General features: G+C 38.8%; 4 protein-coding genes across 5 annotated transcripts in view; all 4 read right to left on the bottom strand.

The window, feature by feature from the left end:
• The window catches only part of LOC144649636 (uncharacterized), a 73135-nt gene that overhangs the window by 48311 nt on the left and 3607 nt on the right, over window positions 1-21217 (bottom strand). The window lies entirely within an intron of this gene.
• On the bottom strand, window positions 1333-7133 carry LOC144649662 (Golgi-associated plant pathogenesis-related protein 1-like). Its single transcript, XM_078509219.1, has 5 exons — window positions 6987-7133; window positions 4607-4700; window positions 4038-4090; window positions 2979-3216; window positions 1333-1767 (listed from the first exon to the last, which is right to left on the bottom strand). The coding sequence occupies exons 1-5, from the start codon at window positions 7006-7008 to the stop codon at window positions 1512-1514; spliced, it is 663 nt and encodes a 220-aa protein (XP_078365345.1). The 5' UTR covers window positions 7009-7133; the 3' UTR covers window positions 1333-1511.
• Window positions 11467-16808, bottom strand: LOC144649651 (salivary antigen-5-like). Of its 2 annotated transcripts, none has more exons than XM_078509202.1 (6): window positions 16788-16808; window positions 16572-16643; window positions 15715-15770; window positions 13818-14117; window positions 12650-12887; window positions 11467-11898 (listed from the first exon to the last, which is right to left on the bottom strand). In XM_078509202.1, coding segments are annotated over exons 2-6 (945 nt in total). In that variant the 5' UTR covers window positions 16574-16643; window positions 16788-16808; the 3' UTR covers window positions 11467-11549. The 2 variants fall into 2 exon arrangements, with proteins under 2 accessions (XP_078365328.1, XP_078365327.1); XM_078509201.1 differs by having other exon boundaries at window positions 16572-16658; window positions 16788-16806.
• LOC144648169 (ectin-like) lies at window positions 18195-21190 on the bottom strand. The gene is made up of 4 exons (XM_078507798.1): window positions 21145-21190; window positions 20111-20359; window positions 19055-19298; window positions 18195-18546 (listed from the first exon to the last, which is right to left on the bottom strand). Exons 1-4 carry the CDS (start codon window positions 21188-21190, stop codon window positions 18195-18197), a joined length of 891 nt encoding a protein of 296 aa, XP_078363924.1.

Raw genomic sequence — 21217 nt, 5'->3', positions numbered from 1 at the left:
CTATTCTCTTGCCGCTAGGAACTTCACCTTACATTTCGTTCACTCAAGGATTGTGAAGAGAGAAAGGAAAAAGGAGACTGAGAAAGGAGCGAACTTTTATAGACACATACTGTTGCAACTTGAGGTTTCACGCAAAATTATGTGTAAAATACCGTTCATTTATTCTGAAAGGATGACTTCCCATACTAAGGTTTCTCAGTCTAAGGGGATCTGCTGTAGATAAAGGAATTGTAATTAACACTCCCAACGAAAGCTTACCTCCTCAGCCCAGTCAATTCCAAGATAGCGACTGCCAAAAAAAATAACCTAAAAAAATCGTAAGCACTTTTATACGTAGGCCATTTCAGCCTCAGTACAAAAAAAAAGAAAAACTGCGGTGACAAACATGACAAAACATCAAATGCTCTAACATACATCTTCAGAAGTGACTGCTCGCTAGACTACAAATAAATTTAAATGTCAAATGAAAGACTGGTATCTAATCAGGAACATATATAGTTTATTTTTAATCATCATCATCATCATCTTTATCATCATCATCATCATCTACATCTTCATCTTCATCTTCATCATCATCATCACCGTCGTCGTCGTCATTATTGTTTTTATTATAACTATTACTATTATTATTTATTTATTTAAATACAATTTAGTTAAACATTTTAATTTATTTGTGATGTAGCTAACGTTCACTTCTGAAGATGTTTGTTGAAGCATACGAAACGTATAGTTTTTAAAATAAAAGGTTGAATGGTACTTTATAACCCTACCGAAGCAAACTCCAGATTTAATGGTTAACAATTATTCAAAGTCTTAACCTACACGATACCCCTCCCCTCACCCCCTTGTTCTCATTCTGAAGGCGGAGGTCCGCAGAAATAAGCCAGAACCATCGATCTCCTGCATTTGCCTAATTTCTGTGCCTGCGTCAAATTTCCAGCGAAAATTTACTACTGAGTATGAGTAATTAATCATATTGGCATATAGGAGGCGCAGTGGCCTAATGGTTAGCGCGCCGGACTCCGGAGCGGACGTTCCGGGTACGAGCCTTGGCCGGGGTCACTGTGTTGTGTTTTTGAGCAAGGCACTTTACTCTCCCCCCCCCGTAAAGGGGGGGGCGGAAAAATGGGGGGGGGTACCCTGCGATGGACTAGCGTCCCAACCCGGGGTGGGGGAGGGGTGGAAAATATTCCTTTAGCTAACTGCTTAATTCTATCGAAACGAGGATAAGCTCCGGCAGTATGCACCACTTGGCTCGAGGCTGCCCTTTTTTTTATAAACTAACGACTGATTCCCAGAAATCTCTGTTCAAGTGAAATAAAGCTCAGACGCTTGACGACAAAATCGTGTTTTATTTAACCCATCTTCATTCACGTCAAATTTCGTGATACAAATAAACAATTAAGATTAACGCTTAGTTAAAAAACCAGTTCCAGGTTTTTCGAATCTCCACTTTTAACTGCACTTGACTTTGCAGAAAGCTCATTTCTTTTGCCATAGTTTCCAGGTGATTAACACACGGCTTGCTTATTGAAACTCCCCTTCAAAACATTCTTCTGGAACTCCCCTCGCATGTTTCCTTGTTTCTTGTATCGGCCAACCACAAACAGGCAGTTGTCAAACCTTTTGCCATTACGAAAGGTGTACGAACCTCTGGCGTAACCTATGCCAAGCTGTGTGCTTCTCTTCCACACGACTTGAGTGAAATGACCCGTGCCACGAGAAAAAACCCCATTATTGAAGTTGTACTGACAAACCTCTTTATACCTGGAATAACAGTTAAAACAGAGCAGAAACAACTTTTATTGGACCACGTTACGCGTTCAGGTGTCAAAATTCCATACATTGTAGCACATTATCTTATTAAGCGGTTACCTCTATATATTTAGTCCAGTCGCTGAACTCTCTCTCTTCCGTGCGCCTTTTATAGGGGCTGAACCCAGGCGCGCAAAGGGAGAGTCCAGGATAACTTGCATGCGCATGCGCCAGCTTTTCCCCAAAAATATAGGGGAAAAACCATATGCAAGTTATCCTGGACTCTCGCCTCGAGCGTCTTAGTTCAATACCTTAAAAGGCGCGCGGAAGAGAGAGCTCAAGGACTTGGCTACTTCAACATAAGAGGTGAAGAAGTGATGCACATACGAAAGACTAATGCGCACTTCTTGGCGCGAAAAAGCAAATTCACAAGTGCCTTTTGCAAGTGTAATATTTTCTGCCTTCTCTTAACGTGTGATATGCATTACACTAATTGTTAAACTTTACTAATACTAGCATTTTGAAAATAGCATAAACTATTACTCGAAGGAGATACAGAGTCAAAAAAAATCAAAAAATATTACAGATTGTAGTATTTACTAGTATATAAACTATGTGTCCAATCCGCAGGTCTGTACGTTATTCCGTACTCGAGTTATGCGTTAAATGTTTTACGCAAATTTAGAGAGCACAGTATGAAAACGCCATGTTGGAATCCAACTGCTTGGGCTGCAACAAAGCGGCCGGAAATCAATAAAAAACATCTCGCATTAAATTCTGCTACAAAAAGCGGTCAGATCACCCTCATGAACAAGTAAACATTCACATAAACAATTCCTACAAAACCACAAATGTCCATTTTGTTAAAAATCGCAGGATGAGGTATCATTGATCATTGATCATTGATCATGACAACCTTCCGGCGGTCATCTTTGACCTCGTGTGGCGTGAAACTCCAAAATTCAAAATGCTCTATCTTAACTGTACTATATATCTTTATATATTAACCCTATAAGCGGTCAAATTAAAAAAAAAAAACGCAAAAGCGGCGGCCATTCTGTTGACAACTGCTCGCTGTTTTGCTACTCACTTTCTGCAACAGAATAGATAGTGAGTAGCGTAGCCAATCAGAGAACAGCATTTGTGATAGAACGCTAGTAGATTTATACTGAATTTCGATAGAAAAGCAAAAATGTTTTCTCCCATTCAAATGTCATACTTACCATGCGTCGACGACTTTCTTTACCCTTTCAGTATCACTACCCGGACCGCATCGTAGTCCCAGGTTCTCGCCTTCGCCTCCTCTTTTGGAGTCATGTTTAAACAGACTTTCACGAGCAAGTTTGGATGCATACCGCTGAGCGTCATCGTTAAGTTCCGAAGTTAATTGCATACCAGGAGCGTTGTGGACTCTTCTGTATTCATTGTGTGAGTCGAGGCCAACTTGCCTTGGATTGGATCCTACAGGTAAAAATGATTTCTTTGGCATATAACCACAAACATTAAAGTAACAGAAAAGAATGAAGAGAGGTAGGAGTGAGGTGTGGTGTGGTGTATTTTTTTTTATAAAACTACAAAATATACTAAAACACTGGGAATATTGTCAAAGGGAATTATTAGGCTGTCTTCCAAGAATCATAATGTCGACTTTGAATTGTTTAGCGATTTCATTCTGCTATAAAAGTCAGTTATTTTGCACACTTGTATACCCACCATTCAGAGAATACAACAGTAATGGAGTAAAAAAAAGGGAAAAAAAATGTAAATACGAGTTAAAAATGTAAGTTTCTGTAGCAACACTTTTACTTTCATTTGCTATCCACAATGATCACACGCGCTTACAAACAAACAAACAAACAAACAAACAAATAATCAAACGAACAAATTAACTCATCCAATCTCGAAAGCAAACAGTAAATCTCCTTATTTTTTTCATGTTGAAACGATTTAATTTTTTTTTGAAGCCGGAAAATTCCTCTGTGTTAATTTTTTTTGCTTGTTTTAGATGCCAAATATAAGCTCAAAAGTATGCTGAATGCCAATTTCCTTGCCAACATATGGTGACGATGACTGCCAATAAAAACTTATGGAAAGTCACCGATTGGAACCTACGCCTCTCTTGATTTACCCAGCTAAAGAATTATTGCTGAACATCAATAGTGCGCATTTTTTCTCCCTCCTGCCCCTGATCAAGACGCAATGAATTAAACTGATTCATGTCAGTGTTTTATTGAGGTAAGCAGATAAGTTATCTAGTATAAATATGCTACATGTTGCTTTACCCTCGCGTGTTACTTGTTTAACTTGAGTTTCTTCTTCATCCTTTACGCTGGCGCTGCATAAAAATAAAGAAACTAATATAATAATTACAAGGTCATCTAGGTTAATATCGATACACTAAGAAGAATAGCCTATTGCGAGTACTTGAATTGGAAAATTTGCTGGTATTTTTTGTTTGTTTGAATATTAATGCCGAACTTGTCATGTTTGAGAGCGTCTTATGGCAAAGTATAACGAAACCTTTCGGGATACGGCAAAACGCAAGAAAACTCTTAAGTATTAGGTACATTCGGAAAACATTTATGAGGGTTGTAGAAATTTTGCAAATTTTAAATCTTATTTGAATATAAGCTGCCGTTGTAGAGATTGTTTTCTAAAAACGCACAATTCCATCCCTTCCTTCAATGTGTCTACTAAAAAAAGGCCTTTTAAACTACTATAAGCCCATGCAGGGCAGCGCGCAAGAAGATATCAGCAAGAAAAATATGTTTATCTCCGCTGGCTACACAGTATTACGTATTTATAGAATTATCTGGTTTACATCTTCCATTTGCTAAGAAACTTTGCCTACCTTTCCCCCGATATGAAGAATCCAATCAAGATCCAATATGTTAGTAAACGCTTCCATGCGGCCATGTTTCGACTTCTGGGCAAAATAAGTGCAGCTGAAATGGAATAATAATTTAATTATCAATTTAAATAATAGACCGTTTTGTCTACGTCTGTAAATTGCCCAGTTCTGATCTCTCCAAAGTGTTGTTCTTCTGGAAATAATTCCTAAAAACGTGAATTTGTTTGAAGTTGAACGATATTATTCTGATATTATCTCGTGGTCTGAAATGGGACAACAAACAAATGAAGCAAAGTTAACTCATGGCACGTCCCCATACCTTCCTAATGAGAAAAATAGTCAGGCGCAAGGAATCTTCGCCTCTTACAATTTACTTTTAAGGAATGACTTGGCCATCCATTAGCAAATTTAAATCCTGCTGAAAAAATGATGATAAAAAACGATTTTCCTTAGATCTTTCTTGCATGCAAAGATTCCTAACTCGGTTAAGTTTCGACCTATGGTTATTAGACCTTGCTCTAAACATGTTGACAGTTGATCCTACATAATGCATGCTTCAATTCAAGTTTTAATCGGAAAGCACAAGCACTTTCTGCACGGATTGAAAAAGCAAGGCATCTCAAAATACTTTTGAACTAAAAAAGTGCCGAAATAAATTTGAAGTTTAATTTACGAAATTCTTATTCATTCAAGACTCAATCCGCCTCGAGCTATTTGAAATAATGCTTAACAAGTCGCTGAAATGCTTGCTATTTTTATCATATCATGACCACTTAGACTTGAGAATTATGTTTCTCCCATGGAAACCGAATAGCGTTAATTTTTACACCTTATAATGATAATGATAATGATAATGATAATCAATTTATATAGCGCATTTTTCATATGTAATGTTCAAATGCGCTGTACACATACTGTAATTTACTACACAAAGGCCAGACCACAACACCGGGAACTTCGTGCTCTACTCTTTACGATAAGTGTGTGGGTTCTAAATAGATTTACTTTTTTTACCCGTTTTTATTATGTAAATAGCTTCTTGTTTTAACTTTAAATTATTAATTGTAATAGTTGTATAATGATAGGTTTAAGTTTTTTAAAGTTTTTTCTTAGTCAGGTGTCCACAATTAGTAGAGGGGACTTTTCCCCTCAGCTAAACATTTTAGACACGTTAATAAAGTTGTTATTATTATTATTATTATTATTATTATTTAACGTCCCCTGCTGACCATAACACTGAAGATACAGGAGACGGCCTACGGTTTATCGTCCTTTTCCGAGAAGACTAGAATGTCTAACCATTTGCAGATGTAATTACAAAGGCAGCACATTCTCCTCAGTTATTTTAAGACCCTGAGTGTTGGTCCGGTCTGGGGTTCGAACCCACGACCTCCCGCACAGCAGTCCGGCGCTCTACCAACTGAGCTAACCATGCGGTGGTTTTATTTGATGGTTTCGCAGATGATAAACGCAGGAATTTTACAAATGTCGTAGTTTTTTTTTCGAGCCCGTTAGCGATGAGAAAACTATAAGAAACAAGTGAAAGTAGTTTGTGTAAAACAATCGAAAAAAAATGTGAATTATTCAACTTCACTTTTCTTGTCATTTATACTATAGGTTAATGACATGTTATATTTTGCGTATATTCTGACCTTATATGGTCAAATAACGTAGCGTTGAAATAACAATGATTTGCTCTGTCCAATGTAACGGCAAACCAATAATTCACGTCCTATATATATCACTTGTTCAACGTTGTTATATACATGAGTGACATTGGTGTGGGACGATAATATTTTCAGCTGGATCAATTGATCGAAAGGAAGAGGAAGAGGCTTCGTGCATGAAATGATGAATGAAGATCATATCCTTGACAACGGTAACAGTTTTCACAAGCACGCAAAAACGGCTATCGATTGCATGTAAACATCAAGCCAAGTATACTTGGCTGTTTTGGATAGTCGACATTTGCTTGAGAAACAATGGCTTGTTTTGCCATTTGTTTTTTGCCAATTTATATTATGATTTCTGTATGTGACAGAACAAGTGACAGAGCAAAGAGTTTAGACTTCTTACCCTACATCAATTTTCAGCGACAGCAAACGTTGGCTGTCCCCTGATAGAAAACTCCACTCGTAATTTAACCGCTAAATTAATTAAACTATTTTTCTAGCAAAATTTAAAACAAGCTAAGGAAGAACAAAGAATAACCAGAATAGGTTCATTGTGTCCGAGAAGTTCGGACACAAATGACCGACTTGGTACATAAACTGTTAAATTTCGGTAGATCGAAGCTCTACCATCATCAGAATGAGAAAATTTACATCATACAAGGTGGTTCTTAAATACTGTAGAAAACGAGACGAAACAAAAATCTTACTCAAGAGAATAGACAAAGTCATCTGCTGGATTTCAGTCCATTGTCGAGGGAAGAATATTCCAATTATTGTCACAATATTGTCACAATACCGTTATGTAATCACAAACACTTGTGAACGTGTGATCATTAATTTTCATTCGCAATTTGTGTAAATTACCGGATACTTTAAATACTGACATTGTTCCACCTCCTGTCACTTGTGACAAAGAATATTTTCCCAAGTAGTCCGTGATAACACAACGGTATTAGATAGATAATGTTAGTTTGGCTTTCTGAGCATAAAATACGTAAGAGATGGAACGAGTATCCTAAAGGCATTTATCTTCTTCTACTTATATGGCGTTCGTCCATATAACATATAATCGAAGCTAAGGGGAATTATATTACTAAGCTGTTATTGCTCTGAAATCTATAGCTACAGTTACAGACATTACTTACTGAACTACAATTTGTTCCTTCGCCGTTTTGTTTTGACGCCTCGTACTGCGATATTAGTTCAATCGCCGTAACAAGCGAAAGTCCAAGCTGGGTTTGAGTGATATAGTATTGTTATACCCCCGCCCTTAACTGAAATGCAGTGTCCTATTGGACGAGAACGTATGACGTAGCGTGCATTAAAACTGTATAACTCCCTAGGGCGAGTAAAAACTCACCAACTCCTTCAGTGACAACAGCTTGAACCCTGGACTTGCACGTGATCAGGACGTGCGGCTTGACGGCCACGGTATGAACGCGAATAATTCGAAGTTGTGGACAAAAGCAAGCTTTCATTTATTGTTTTGTTTCTACTCGAGAGTCAACAGTTGAACAAAAAAATTATCATTCAATGCAAGTTTTTTCTTCCTTTTCATCGGCGAAGGCGAAGGCGAAGGCGAAGGCGAAGGCGAAGGCGAAGGCGAAGGCGAAGGCGAAGGCGAAGGCGAAGGCGAAGGCGAAGGCGAAGGCGAAGGCGAAGGCGAAGGCGAAGGCGAAGGCGAAGGCGAAGGCGAAGGCGAAGGCGAAGGCGAAGTTACGCTTTCGTCTGCATTAATTCCTCAAGAAATAGTGCGGTTTCCACGCAGTTCCCAAAGGTACTTTGTGCGAAACAAATTCAGTGATCGAATGATAAAACAATTATTGAACTCTGTTTTCGCAAAATATCGTGATTTGTCAGTGTCTCGCAGATCAATTGATCTGCTCGCCACTGACAAATCACGCTATTTTACTCAACCTCGTCCAATAAATGTTAATTTTTGTATACGCAAAAATTGAATTTGACTCAAAGAAGTATATTTCTTAATGCTAATTCAAAAGCTCAAAGCATCGCCCAGTGTTAACAACTTCAATGAACAAATTTATGAATTCATTCCAGTGGTGGATAATATTAAGACAAGCAATTGGGGGATATAATGACTTCGACCCTCAATGTAGGTTCTCGTGGAAATATTATAAAACTCACTTTATGTCTCCTTATACCAGGTGCAATTTAAATACAAACCGTTTATCAATAAGGTATAGTCAATTATTTGGTCAACAGCCGAGCTTTGTTTGCAAAGAGCGGTGAAAGGAATGTAGACCAGTCAAGAGTTTTCTATAAGCGATAGTCAACTCTGCTTCACCTCGTTGACTATATTCGCTCATAGAAACTCGGACTTGTGGTTTAATAACTATTTTAGTAAATTTTCAAACACTCATATGAACTATAACCGGAAGATGCAAGGAAAAAAAATTATTTCCGCTTTAAGAAAAATTCTTACATAAAAGTAAGTGTCACATGACCGTTATGCAAATCAAAAGAGAGCCGCGCGAATGTGAATCTGAATCATGCAGGCGGCGAGGTCGAGAAGAATGTCAAAGGTTTCTTCAAAGTAAGCCATAATCGCCATCATAATGCCAAATTGGATTCGAACATTACAACTGGGGAAATAATACTGAGGACAAGGAAATATTTTTTTGCCTTGTTTTACTGTTGTTGGAACTCGACTGATGAAATCGGTTAATCCTAACAGATTGTGCTTGACCAAAACCGGTCTTGCTCCCTAGGGAACAGATTCACTTGTTCTCACCTGTAACAGCGGCGTGACCAATTATTATATTAAGAACTGCAGTGTGCAGTGTGGCGGTGAAACTGGTTAATGGCGGCACGAATGGATATCATTGAAGAAGTCTTGTCGAACAATCGCAAGACAGTTCTTCAGTTCTTTCGACATTTCTTCGACTAGTTTAGAAAAATTTTGGCCACCAGGACTGGCAAGCCACTCTGAAACATGGCAAACACTAAGATTTTAATTGAAAATACGAAAGTCGTGAATGTTGTTTGATTATACCGTGTTTTTATTTGAGCATCCAAAATGAAAACCGCGCGCGATTTTTCTACCCAACTTTGTGACTTTCAAGTGTGCGCGGTGTCACTTTTTCTAGATTTTCTACTTCTTGGGGCGTCTTCCTCGATCTTTTTTTTTTTTGTCGCGCCACAAAATCCCGTCAGGGAATTCTTCGTCATTTCTCCCTATTTGGTCAACTTTGGAAATGGCTCAGATTCTGCGGAGGGAACCAATCAAAAGCTGAAAATCACTAACTAGAGGTAAGCATTTACTAGATAAACAATAGTTCCATGGCGCGAAAATATGCACTGATATTTGTCCGCGGACATTATCTGATCCGAGAAGCGAACAGTTTTCTTCTGCAAGAATGAATTTACCGCTATCTCGGGCCGTGGTAGCCTGGGAATGATATAACTGCAGGCCCGGTTTAATTAAGTTAAGGATTGGCAGTTAAATGTGATTGACTAAAAAAAAACGTGTTTGTTTAATTAAACGATTGAGACGTTTTCAGTTCAATCTATCATCTGCTGCCGTCTATTATTTTACGAAATATTATTTAGTTATTTATTAGTCTCCTTCGCAGCCGTTACTTGGGTCGTCACGAAGCGCTCTCCAAAATTTGGGGAAAGAACGTTGAGTGACAAGCCTAACAACGACGGCGAAGGAGACTGTTATTTGCACATCCTCGTCAATACTTTTATCATCCCAGTTCCAAAGAGAATAGGACAAAGTTAAAGAAACATGACGGAGATTCAACTTCGTCGCATTCGGCCTTTTGCCCTGCAGCCATCTTATCGCTACCGATAGCTATGACCGAGAAAAACAGTCGTCATGTTCGATAGAATCTGAAAGTCTCAACGCATTGTGTCCTTTTATTGATAACAGGTATCGTAATGTTCCTGAAGAGTTGTTTTCAAATGATTGCAACCATCTCCGAAGAATATCAATGAATAACTAGGCGATCATTGCAAATGCCGTCCTGGCGATCACCACAATCGACGGGGAAGTGAGGGTGTGGTTTCCATAACGCTCCAATCACTATAGATGACAGTGTTATTCCCATCATCATTTATTTCAGTCAAAATTCATTTATTTTGAAAGGATGACTTCCCATACCTAGGTTTCCTATCTTAGGGGATCTGCTGTAGGAAAAGGAAGCTGTAGGAAAAGGAATTGTAAACACTCTCAACGAAAGCTTACCACTTCACCCCAGTTAATGCCGAGATAGCGACTGTCAAAAAACAACCTTAAAGATTTAATCGGAAGCACTCTTATTCGTGGGCTATTTCAGTCTTAGTAGGAATAAATGACATTGTGCGGTGACAAACATAACAAAACATCAAATGCTCCAACCTTTATCTTCAGAAGTGACTGTTCGCTATACTACAAATAAATTTAAATGTCACATGAAAGACTAGTATCTAATCAGGAACATAGTTTGTTTTTCATTATCGTCATCATCATCATCATCATCATCATCATCATCATCATCATCATCATCATCATCATCGTCATCATCATCATCATCATCACCATCATAATCTTCTTCTTCTTCTTCTTCTTCGTCGTCGTCGTCATTATTATTTTTATTGTTACTATTATTAATATTATCATTTATTATAATTATTATTTATTATTATTTTTATTAAAAATTTATACTTAACATTTTAATTTATTTCCAATGTATTTAATGGTCACTTCTGAAGATGTATGTTGAAGCATTCGAAAGTATAATTTTTAAAAATAAAAGGTTAAGGCGGAGGACCGCAGTAATAAGCCAGAACCATCTTCTGCACTTGCCTAATTTGATCTAATTTCTGTGTCTGCGTTAAAATTTCAGTAAAAATTTACTACTAGTCTGAGTAATTAATCGTATTTGCATATTGGAGAAGGGGTGGCCTGTAATGGTTAGCTCGCCGGACTCCTAACGGTCGTTCCAGTTCAAGACTTTGAAAAACACTTTACTCTCAAAGTGCCTCTCTCCACCCAGGTGTATAAACGGGTATCGGCGAAATAATCAATGCTGTGGGATACCCTGCGATGGACGAGATTCCCATCAAGGGGGGCGTACAAATACTCCTTGCTGCTTAATTCTATCGAGACGAGGATAAGAAACTAACGACTGTACATGTTTTCAAAAACAAATCTCTGTTCAAGTGAAATAAAGCTCGGACGCCTGACGACAACATCGTGTTTTATTTATCCCGTCTTCATTCATGTCAAATTTCATAATAGAAATAAAACAATGTAACATCATCGCTTAATTACAAAACAAGTTCCAGGTTTTTGGTAATTCTCTTTTAACTGCATCTGACTTCGCAGAAAGCTCATTTCTTTTGCCATAGTTCCCAGGGGGAGGACACGAGGCTTGCTTATTGAAACTCCCCTTCAAAACATTACGCTGAAAATCCCCCTGCATGTTTCCAGCTTCCTTGTATCGGCCAACCACAAACAGGCAGTTGTCAAACTTTTTGCCATTAAAGTTGTAAGATCCTCTGGCGTAACCTATGCCAAGCTGTGTGCTTCCCTTCCACACAACTTGCGTGAAGTGACCGGTGACACCAGAAAAACCTCCATTATTGAAGTTGTACTGACAAACCTCGTAATACCTGCAATAACAGTTGAAACGAGTACAATTGAATTTGCATGTATTAAGTGCTGCCACGTTACGCGTTCAGATGTCACAGTTACAAATATTGTAGCACATCATCTTATTTAGCGGTTACCTCTATATATTAAAAACAAGCAGACGCCGGGCGAATGCGGAGGTTTTATGTGCACGACTAGGCGCGAAAAGGCAAACTCACAAGTGCCATAACTTCTGCCATCTCTCAAATAGAGATATGCCTTACACTGTTTGTTAACACTTGACTAATATTATCATTTAGAAAATAGCTAAAGGAAAATACGTGGGCTGATTGGTTAAAAGGAGAATTTAAAAAAAAAAAATTTTCCCCCCAAAAAAAGAGGGGTAAAAAAAAAAAAAAATTTTAAAAATCTCCATAATTTAAAAGAAGGGGCCGGCGGGACCGCCCGAGACCTCCCGCACGGAGCCGGCGCTCTACCAACTGAGCTAACCGGTCGGCGGTAAATAATAACTAAAAATCGTGTTTCTATATATCTCGAGGGAGATACAGACAGTTGTCGTAGTCACGGCAATCATAAGTCACGACATACCCATGCGAGCTGGAATAGGCAATGCAAAAGAACGACTTTGGGAGAACTCTAAAAAGTTGTGGAGACACTCGCCTATCGGCTTGTGTTCCCACAGCATTTATCATTCTCCCAAACTTCCACTCCTGTTTCTATAACTCGATAGAAACACGGAAAATGTTTTCTACTTTTTAAATGTCTACTTACCATGCGTCCACGACTTTCTTTACTAAATCAGCATCACTACCCCGAGCGCATTGTAGGCCCAGGTTCTCGCCTTGGCCTCTTCTATTTGGGTCATGTTTAAACAGACTCTCACGAGCAAGTTTGGTTGCATACCGCTGGGCGTCATTGTTAAGTTGTGAGGATAACTGCATACCAGGAGCGCTGTGGACTCTTCGGTATTGATTGTGCGAGTCGAGGCCAACTTGTCTTGGATTGGAACCTACAAGTCAAAAACATTTCGTTGGCATAATAACGAACAAAAATTTTAGTAACAGAAAAAATTGTAGTGAAGTAATATGGTGAGGTGTGATACGGTGGTACTATGTAGTCTAGTGTAGTCTACTGTGGTGTGGTGTGGTGTGGTGTGGTGTGGTGTGGTGTTGTGTGGTGTGGTGTGGTGTAGTCTGGTGTGGTGTGGTGTGGTGTGGTGTGGTGTGGTGTGGTGTGGTGTGGTCTGGTGTAGTGGGTGTAGCGTGATGCGGTGTGGTGTGATGTGGTGTGGTGTTGTGAGGTGTAGTGCAGTGTAATGAGATGACTTGTGGTGTGGTGTGGTGTGGTCTGTTGTAGTGGGTGTAGCGTGATGCGGTGTGGTGTGATGTGGTGTGGTGTTGTGAGGTGTAGTGTAGTGTAATGAGATGACTTGTGGTGTGGTGTGGTGTGGTCAGTTGAGGTATAAAGACGAGGAGGTCTAAAAAAGTGAGGTAAGAGTGAGGTGAGGTATGGTGTGGTGTGGTGTAGTGGTGTGGAGGGGTGGGTGGAAGGGGTGTGGAGAGCTGTACTGAGTGAAAAGATAAGAGATGGGGTGTGGTGTGGAGAGTTGTGGTGTAAAGATGAGGAGGTCTAAATTATTGTGAAACACCAGAAAAAAGTGAGGTGAGGTAAGAGTAAGGTAAGGTGTGGTATAATGAGATGTGGTGAGGCGTGGTGTGGTGTGGTGAGGTGGTGTGCGGTGTGGCGTGGTTTGGTTTTGGTAAAGTGGTGTGTTGTGGTGCCAGGTGTAGTGTGGTGGGGTGTGGTGTAATAAGATGTGGTGAGGTGTGGTGGTGGGTAAAAACTGGAAGATCTAAATTATTGTGAAAAACCTTAGTTTTTTTTTGTGAAACACCTTAGTTGCCCTCCCCTGCCCACTGTTGACTTGTCACACAAATACCGGCCATCCTGCCTCCGTATCCAGTTGTTGTGCCAGTTGGTGTGCCAGTTGGTGTGCCAGTTGGTGTACTGAACCCTGTCGTTGGAAATGTACTCGTGCTGATTGGTCCTCCGCTTGGAGTTCCAGTTGTAAAACCAGTTGTGCTTGGTGTTGGTACCGTAACGCTGGGAGGCTGGAGGCTCGGTCCAGCACCCTGCTTCTTAGCATTCAGGCGAAGATTCACGTTACCGTTGGGTAACACATTTAAGGAGCCAGCTAATCGATATTTTCCTGGATTGAAGGGGTTGCCCTGCGCTTTGACTGGATGAAATAAAAACAATGACACAAAATGAAATTAACGATTCGTGCATGGAGACTCCCATTTCAAATTGACGTTAACTAAGCTATGATACCTGAACATTGCCGCGGCAGTAACAAAAAAAGCGCCCAAAAAAATATGCGGAAACAACAAAAAAATAACAAAACAGAAGCAATCGATTCGAGTTAGCAATATCTAAGAAAGCAAAATTATGAATGTGGTGTACTTTAGAAGCATTCGAATTTATTCATTATCCTCTTATTGACAAAATAGTCAATTAGAGACTCTTGTTAATTTGATCATGCCAGAGAGCAGTTATACAGCATACTTATATCACAAGCATATAATTATCCCCATCCCCAGCTAGCGTGGAAATCGAGGTTCATTAACCCAGACATTTCCAACTTTAAATACTCTAAGAACCTGGCAACGAATCTGATTAAAAGTATGTCCATACTGCAATAGAGTACCACATAGTTGTTACTCTTGTTACTCATAGTTGTAGGAATGGCTTATAAAAGTTAGACGATGCTTAGATCAAGGTTCTTCATAACAAAGACGCTTAAAAATATTTTACTTTGGGGACTTCTCATGTTAACGTTCATAAAATCATAGGTGACAAATTACTCCTTAATTTTGGCGCGAAATTTTAACGTTAATTTATAATTTCACATGTGAAATTATAAAATTGCCATGGCAACGTAGTTAGCGGCAAGATGGCGTTTGTAATAAAAGATGTTTTAAAGCTTTAAAAACTTTGTACATTTTCGCTTGAATTTCATCTCAGCCAGCTAGCCTTGGCCATATAATAAAACTTTTGATGATATTTTATATTTCAAAACGTCAAAACGACTTCTAGACTTAAGCCAATTACAAAAAAGGCATTGAGCGGATTTTTAAGCGTTTTACACAGGCACCGTTTTCAGTTCATTCAAGACGAACTACGGTCATAATGTGAAAAATAATTGACAGTTGATTCATCTTTGAAACTTTTTGTCAACGGCAAAAAGGAATTTCTAAAAGGTTTTCTTCAAAGACTAAAAAACTTACGAACTTGAGCAAGATGTATGCTTTCAACTTTTTCCGGCAAAGCTCGAAGTTTCCAGTTGCGATGCAATATACCAGTCAAAAACCTACGATTGCAAGCGCAATTTGTCACCTATGATATTAAAATGTAATCAAATGGTATACTCGTGACATAAGGAAATAATTTCACTTGCATTTTGTCAAAATGCTAATAATTTCCCGAGCCTTTGAGAAAACGCGCGTGAAATTATTTCCTAATTTCACTCGTCATCACTTGATTACCAATACAAACTAACTAAAACGGCTAATTTATATGTTCCCATTATTCCACACTACAGACTAGTTATGCTGATTGATTAATTACTGTTTCGGAACTTCCGCACAGTAATTAATCAATCAGAAAGTTGACCAATCAATACGTTAACTGTAATGAGAACTGAATGGATGGGTAACATTTTCGTAAACAGACCAGTGGCCAACTGGCCCGGTTCGAGTAGCTGCATTGTAATCAGGACCCTAGCTTCATGATGGGATTTTTTTTTTTTTTTTCTTTAAAGAAGATGGTTGACTTACCATCGTAGGACAATGATGCCTCCAGGAACAGAAATAGCATAACTTTTGTGAAAAACCTATAATGAGTTAAAAGTTTTCAATCAAGTTCACGCGGGCTGTTTAAAACATCAAAAGGTGACAAAATAATAACACTACACTATGGAAGAGCAGATGATTCTTATCTGAAAATCTGTTCATTTGCGCGAGATCCAGCTGTCAATAATTAATACGAGAAATAAAAGACAATATTGGTTTATTCTTAATCTTGTTGGAAAATTTAAAAAGAAATAGAAAGTATATTGTTGTACTTATTCTTATTGGGACCAGTACAATTAAGGATAAGTATCATCCCGGGGTATCGCGCGTTTCCATAAAAACTTCTTACCTTCACAAAAGAAATATATGTTAATAACAATAGTCAATAGAAGTGTTTGAGATGATCCTCGATAATATTCGGGAAGTATACTATATTGCATTTGCAATCATAAGCTTTCATTTTGAAGTGGACAATTTTTCGTAAGTTCTTTGTTTGATTTCGTGCAAAAAAGGTAATGGAACAAGGATGTAACTTTAAATGAAAGTAAAAATGCGTAGAATTTTAGAGAGTTCTTAAAGGCCTTAGAGTAAAAACGATATCATTGCCCTTAAGTGATCAACAGCACCTATTTGAATTGAATGGTTTTCTTCCAGTAGCCTACTAAGTAAATAAAACGTTAACCCCTTTCTAGCCCTTAAGTAAAAGTTGAAAATATAAGATTTGAAAGAAACCCTTTGGAACTATCAACTGAATTAGCTGTACAAGCTCTATTGATTTAAGATTTGTAAGTGTTCGAGAAAATTATTCACAACCTACTCGTAATTACAAAATAAGTCCTTACATTGTAATTTTGTGCCCTCTTTAGTCAAACTTATCGTGGACCAGGATAGCTTCCTTGGTTTGGCTTTGTCTCCTAAATAAACGATAGCTTCATTGACAGAATATAAGAAGACAAAACTAAATAAAAACAATAAGAAATTAAGATGTGTAACTATCACAGTACACAATTCAGATAAAAAACAATTCCGAAGCCTTCAAATCAAAACATTTCACTCACCTGATATCAAGAACTTACTAATTATAAAGTGTTTCAACTGAAACTGACTGTAAAGTACTCTCCTGAGAAAAGATCACCTTATGCTTGACCAGATTTTTGTCAGGTTTCCACGCCCTGCACCATGAATACAATTTTATTACCTCCTTGACAAAGGCATAAAATTTTAGGTTAAAACCTAAAAATATTTCCCAAAAAATTAAAACTAAATTGTTTCCTTTTTTTCCAATACCTTTTATCGCTCTGAGGTCTCGCAAACATACTCAGAAATAAATATTTTTACCAAATAAGTCATGATAGCTTGATCGTTGATGTAGAGTAGGAAACAAAATTTGTTAGCATCAAAAGAAAATAAAGACCTGTATTGTTACTATAAAATCAATAGTAATTTAGATTAGAAATTTTAGCCCGAAACACACATCAAAAAGAGGTAAAAATTCATTTTAAACCAAAACATTTTACTTGTACCATAAGATCGATTTATTTCCGGTCAGATGTTTGTCAGTTTTCCACGCCCAACACCGTGAATACTGGTATATAATTTTCTTTTCAAAGACGTTTTAGGTGAGATCTGGCTGATACATTTGAAGTAAACAAAATTAAATTTTATCCTTATTTATCTCTTGTCAATCTGAATTTTCGAAAACTGTATATGTAAATAAATATATAAGTAAATAAGTCAAACCCAAGGAAATACAAAAGAAAACTGGACACCATCTCTGACAACTGCCTCCTCCAAAGATCACAACAAATGACTTCAATGTTGCCATTGTACCCGTAAGCTCACTACAATGGGGAACTCGATAACAAATTAAAGTAATCGAGTTTCTTAGCTTCTCGTATGCAATAATGACTCTCAAACTGCCTGCTGTTTGACTAAGCCAGTATGCTAGTAAATTATTGGGACACCTTTACCTGCTTGGAGACTAAGTCATCATAGGTCTCTGTAGCTACGTTGCTCAGTGACAGGTGACACAAGCGACTTGATCAACATTTTATTTAACTGGGAACTAGATGAAACATCATCGCAAAATCACGCGCGCGCGCGTATGACAGCTCATGAGCATCACAAGGACGCATTTTTCCACTTCAAGCGGACGAATATGTGGGAAACTGTATCTAGCTGACTTTTAACAACTCGCCGTATCCTGTTTTTTTTTTTTTTTTTGGGAGGGGGGGGGGGAAAGACGCGACAATTTCTCAAGTTCATGGTCTTTACTCTCATCGATCATAGGTTCCGACAAATAAAAAAATAAAAAATAAGCACGCAAAAATTCTCTCAGTTATTGTTTTACTGACTAATAACTTGTGCATCTCTTACGTTAGATAAAATAAGACAAGGCAAGGCAACATTTGTATCTTTAATTTCCTTTAACAAGGCTTAAGTTTCCTTGACCTGAGTCTCTTTAATTAGAATACATGCATTCTCTTCACAAAACCAGTTCCATAGAGGTTTTTCGCATTTTTCTTCCCACTGAAAATATTACTTTTCTTACTCCCCTGTGGAGGGCATGAGGCTTCCTTTTTGAAGCTTCCCTTGAACACATTCTGCTTAAAAGCGTTCATCATGTTTCCTGGTTCCTTGTATCTACCAACAACAAACAGGCAGTTGTCAAACCGTTTTTTCCCGTCAAAGCTGTACGATCCTCTGGCGAAGCCTATACCAAGCTGTGTGCTTCCCTTCCACACAACTTGAGTAAAGTGACCCGTGCCACCAGAAAAAGTCCCACTGTTGAAGTTGTAGTCGCAAACCTCAAAATACCTGCAACAACAGTAACAACAGAGCATTCAGGTTTAAATCTCGTACATCTTGCTCGAAGCTAGCGCTTGTTAACAAGACTGATACCAACTGCCGATCATTTTCTCAAATTAAAAACAGAGAGGATAGCCAAATCAATTTGAAATCTATTTTGTTCTTTAAAGTCTCAGATTAAGTCATGGGTAATAAATAAACACATGCACACCGTCTATACGGACACTGAATGGGGCAACAAAAAAATCCGTATTAAAGGAATTCTCCGTCTGAAACGTATGTTACTTGAAAGTTTGTTGAGATCACAAGCATAAGAAGAATAAAATTAAACCTTTATGTTTTTCTGACTTAATCTTATATTTTTGTTGATGGAAAAATATTAGAATGTTAAACATTTGTCCATAATAATGTGGGTGTTTTAAGAAGACCTTTACATAGTGTAAATTAGCTAAATTGCAGACCATTCAGTAGTTACACATGCAGCACAGTCTTTGAACAGCAGGCAGGTTGTACTTACCAAGAATCGACGACTTTCTTTACTAAATCTGCATCACTGCCCTTGGCACACTCTATTCCAATGTTCTCACCCTGGTCTTTGTTATTTGGGTCATGCTCAAATAAACTTTCACGAGCAAGTCTGTGGGCATATCGCTGGGCATCTCCGTTAAGTTCCTGAGATAGCTGCATAAAAGGAACGTTGTGGTTTTGTCGGTATTGATTATGAGTGTCGAGTCCAATCTGCCTCTCATTGGAACCTACGGCTAGAGGAATGAAAACAGACAAGTATGGTAACAAATAAAGAAAGGAGAGGAGAGCGGAGGTTGGCTACGGTACGGTGAGGTGAGGTGAGGTGAGGTGAGGTGAGGTGAGGTGAGGTGAGGTGAGGTGAGGTGAGGTGAGGTGAGGTGAGGTGAGGTGAGGTGAGGTGAGGTTAGGTGAGGTGAGGTTAGGTAAGGTGAGGTGAGGTGAGGTGAGGAGAGGTGAGGTGAGGTGAGGTGAGGTAAGGCGAGGTGTGGTGTGGTGACGTGACGTGACGTGAGGGTGAGGTGAGGTGCGGAGAGGTTTGGTGTGGTATGGTGTGGTGCGGCGAGGTGAGGTGAGGCAAGGTGAGGCGAGGTGGACTACGGTAAGGTCAGGTGATGTGAGGTAAGGCGTGGAGATGTGACGTTGGGTAAGGTGAACTAAGTTAAGTAAGAATGAGGTGAAGCAAAGTGACTGAGGTAATTGGTAATTATAAGGTAATGTAAGAAATACCAGGTGCAATTGGTTATGCAGCTAGACTAAAACCGGCATATTTCCTTAGGAGAGAAGAAATGTTGATAAACAGTTCTAGACGAAATCACTACAAAATACTATACCGCGCTAGCTATAAGGCCACACTGAATGCTATGCCTGTCGTTAATTTAAAGGACATAATAATCAAGGTTTTCTTTTTGGGGAGTATTCCGATCCCTGCGTATCGATAACAACAGATATGGGAGGGAGAGGGGGGGGGGGGGGGGGGGGGAGGCAGCCCGAATCAACTCTTCCATTCAATCAAACCTCCTCCCACTACTCTCACGGCCTATTATACCTGCATTTCTATTTGCCTCGGTTGGGCTTGTGGTGAGTCCCGCCTTTGGAGGTGCAGCTCTTTCAGATTGTTTTGACGTTGTGACAGCACTGGCGCTTGTTGTTGGGGTGAGTCCTGCAGGTTGGACGCTTTGTCTAGCACCTATCATTTTAGCTGTCAGGCTGAGATTCACTTTTCCACTTGGCAAAACGTCTATGGAACCACTAATGTTGTACTTTCCGGGTTTTAAAACTTTCCCTTGCACTTTAACTATTATAAAAATATATAAAACAGAGTAGACGACGTATTCAAAGGCAATGGCTAATAGAAGTTCTTTAATGAGGATTCATGTCATAACGTATCGCCGTTGCCTGTAATCGTGCGTACAATTTGGAACTGTCAGCTATTTGATAAACAACAAACAAACAAAAACAGACAAAAGACAAAAGAAAATTGCATCCAAGCAAACAGCATGGCACTCTTTGCCGGCCACAGCACTGCATTAAAATTTTTCGTGTTTACCACGAGACCAACAAGCAACATACATAGAGGATATTACATGGTTGCGCGGAGATATAAAATTTATCTTCGAGTGTTCAAATCGATATCTCACGAGTGAGCGCAGCGAACGAGTGGGATATCGATTTGAACCTAAACCTACTAATTACGATGTTTTTGACGATTTTCCGAAGATTGCCGACCATTTTCCAAAGATTTGCAGAATGTTGTCCGAAGGTCGTACGAATGTTTCCGAACATTTTCCGAACTTTTCCGAAAATTTCCAAAGATATCCGAAGATTGCCGAAGATTGCCGAGGAAGATCCGAAGATGTTTCGACTTAATATCGATTTACTTTGGCTCATTCAGCATTGAAACAGGGCAAACTTGTCAGAAAATGTTTCGAAATCGATATCTTCACATGTGAAAATAACATGTTATTTTCACGTGTGAAGATATGATTTTTTCGTGCGAAAGATTTCCTGGTATTTCACTGATGTTTATGTAATAAAACAAATTTCAGCACACGGAAGATCACTAAATAGAGGTCTACTTACGATCAAAGAGGGAGGATGCTTCGAGAAACACCAATAGCATAACCATTGTGAAAAACCTATCAAGAAGTAAAAC

The sequence above is a fragment of the Oculina patagonica genome, chromosome 4 (assembly GCF_052425735.1).
Source record: "Oculina patagonica isolate OP01 chromosome 4, crgOcupat, whole genome shotgun sequence".
NCBI classification, from domain to species: domain Eukaryota; kingdom Metazoa; phylum Cnidaria; class Anthozoa; order Scleractinia; family Oculinidae; genus Oculina; species Oculina patagonica.
The sequence above is the reverse complement of the archived record's forward strand: the minus strand, read 5'-3'. Positions and strand labels throughout refer to the sequence as shown.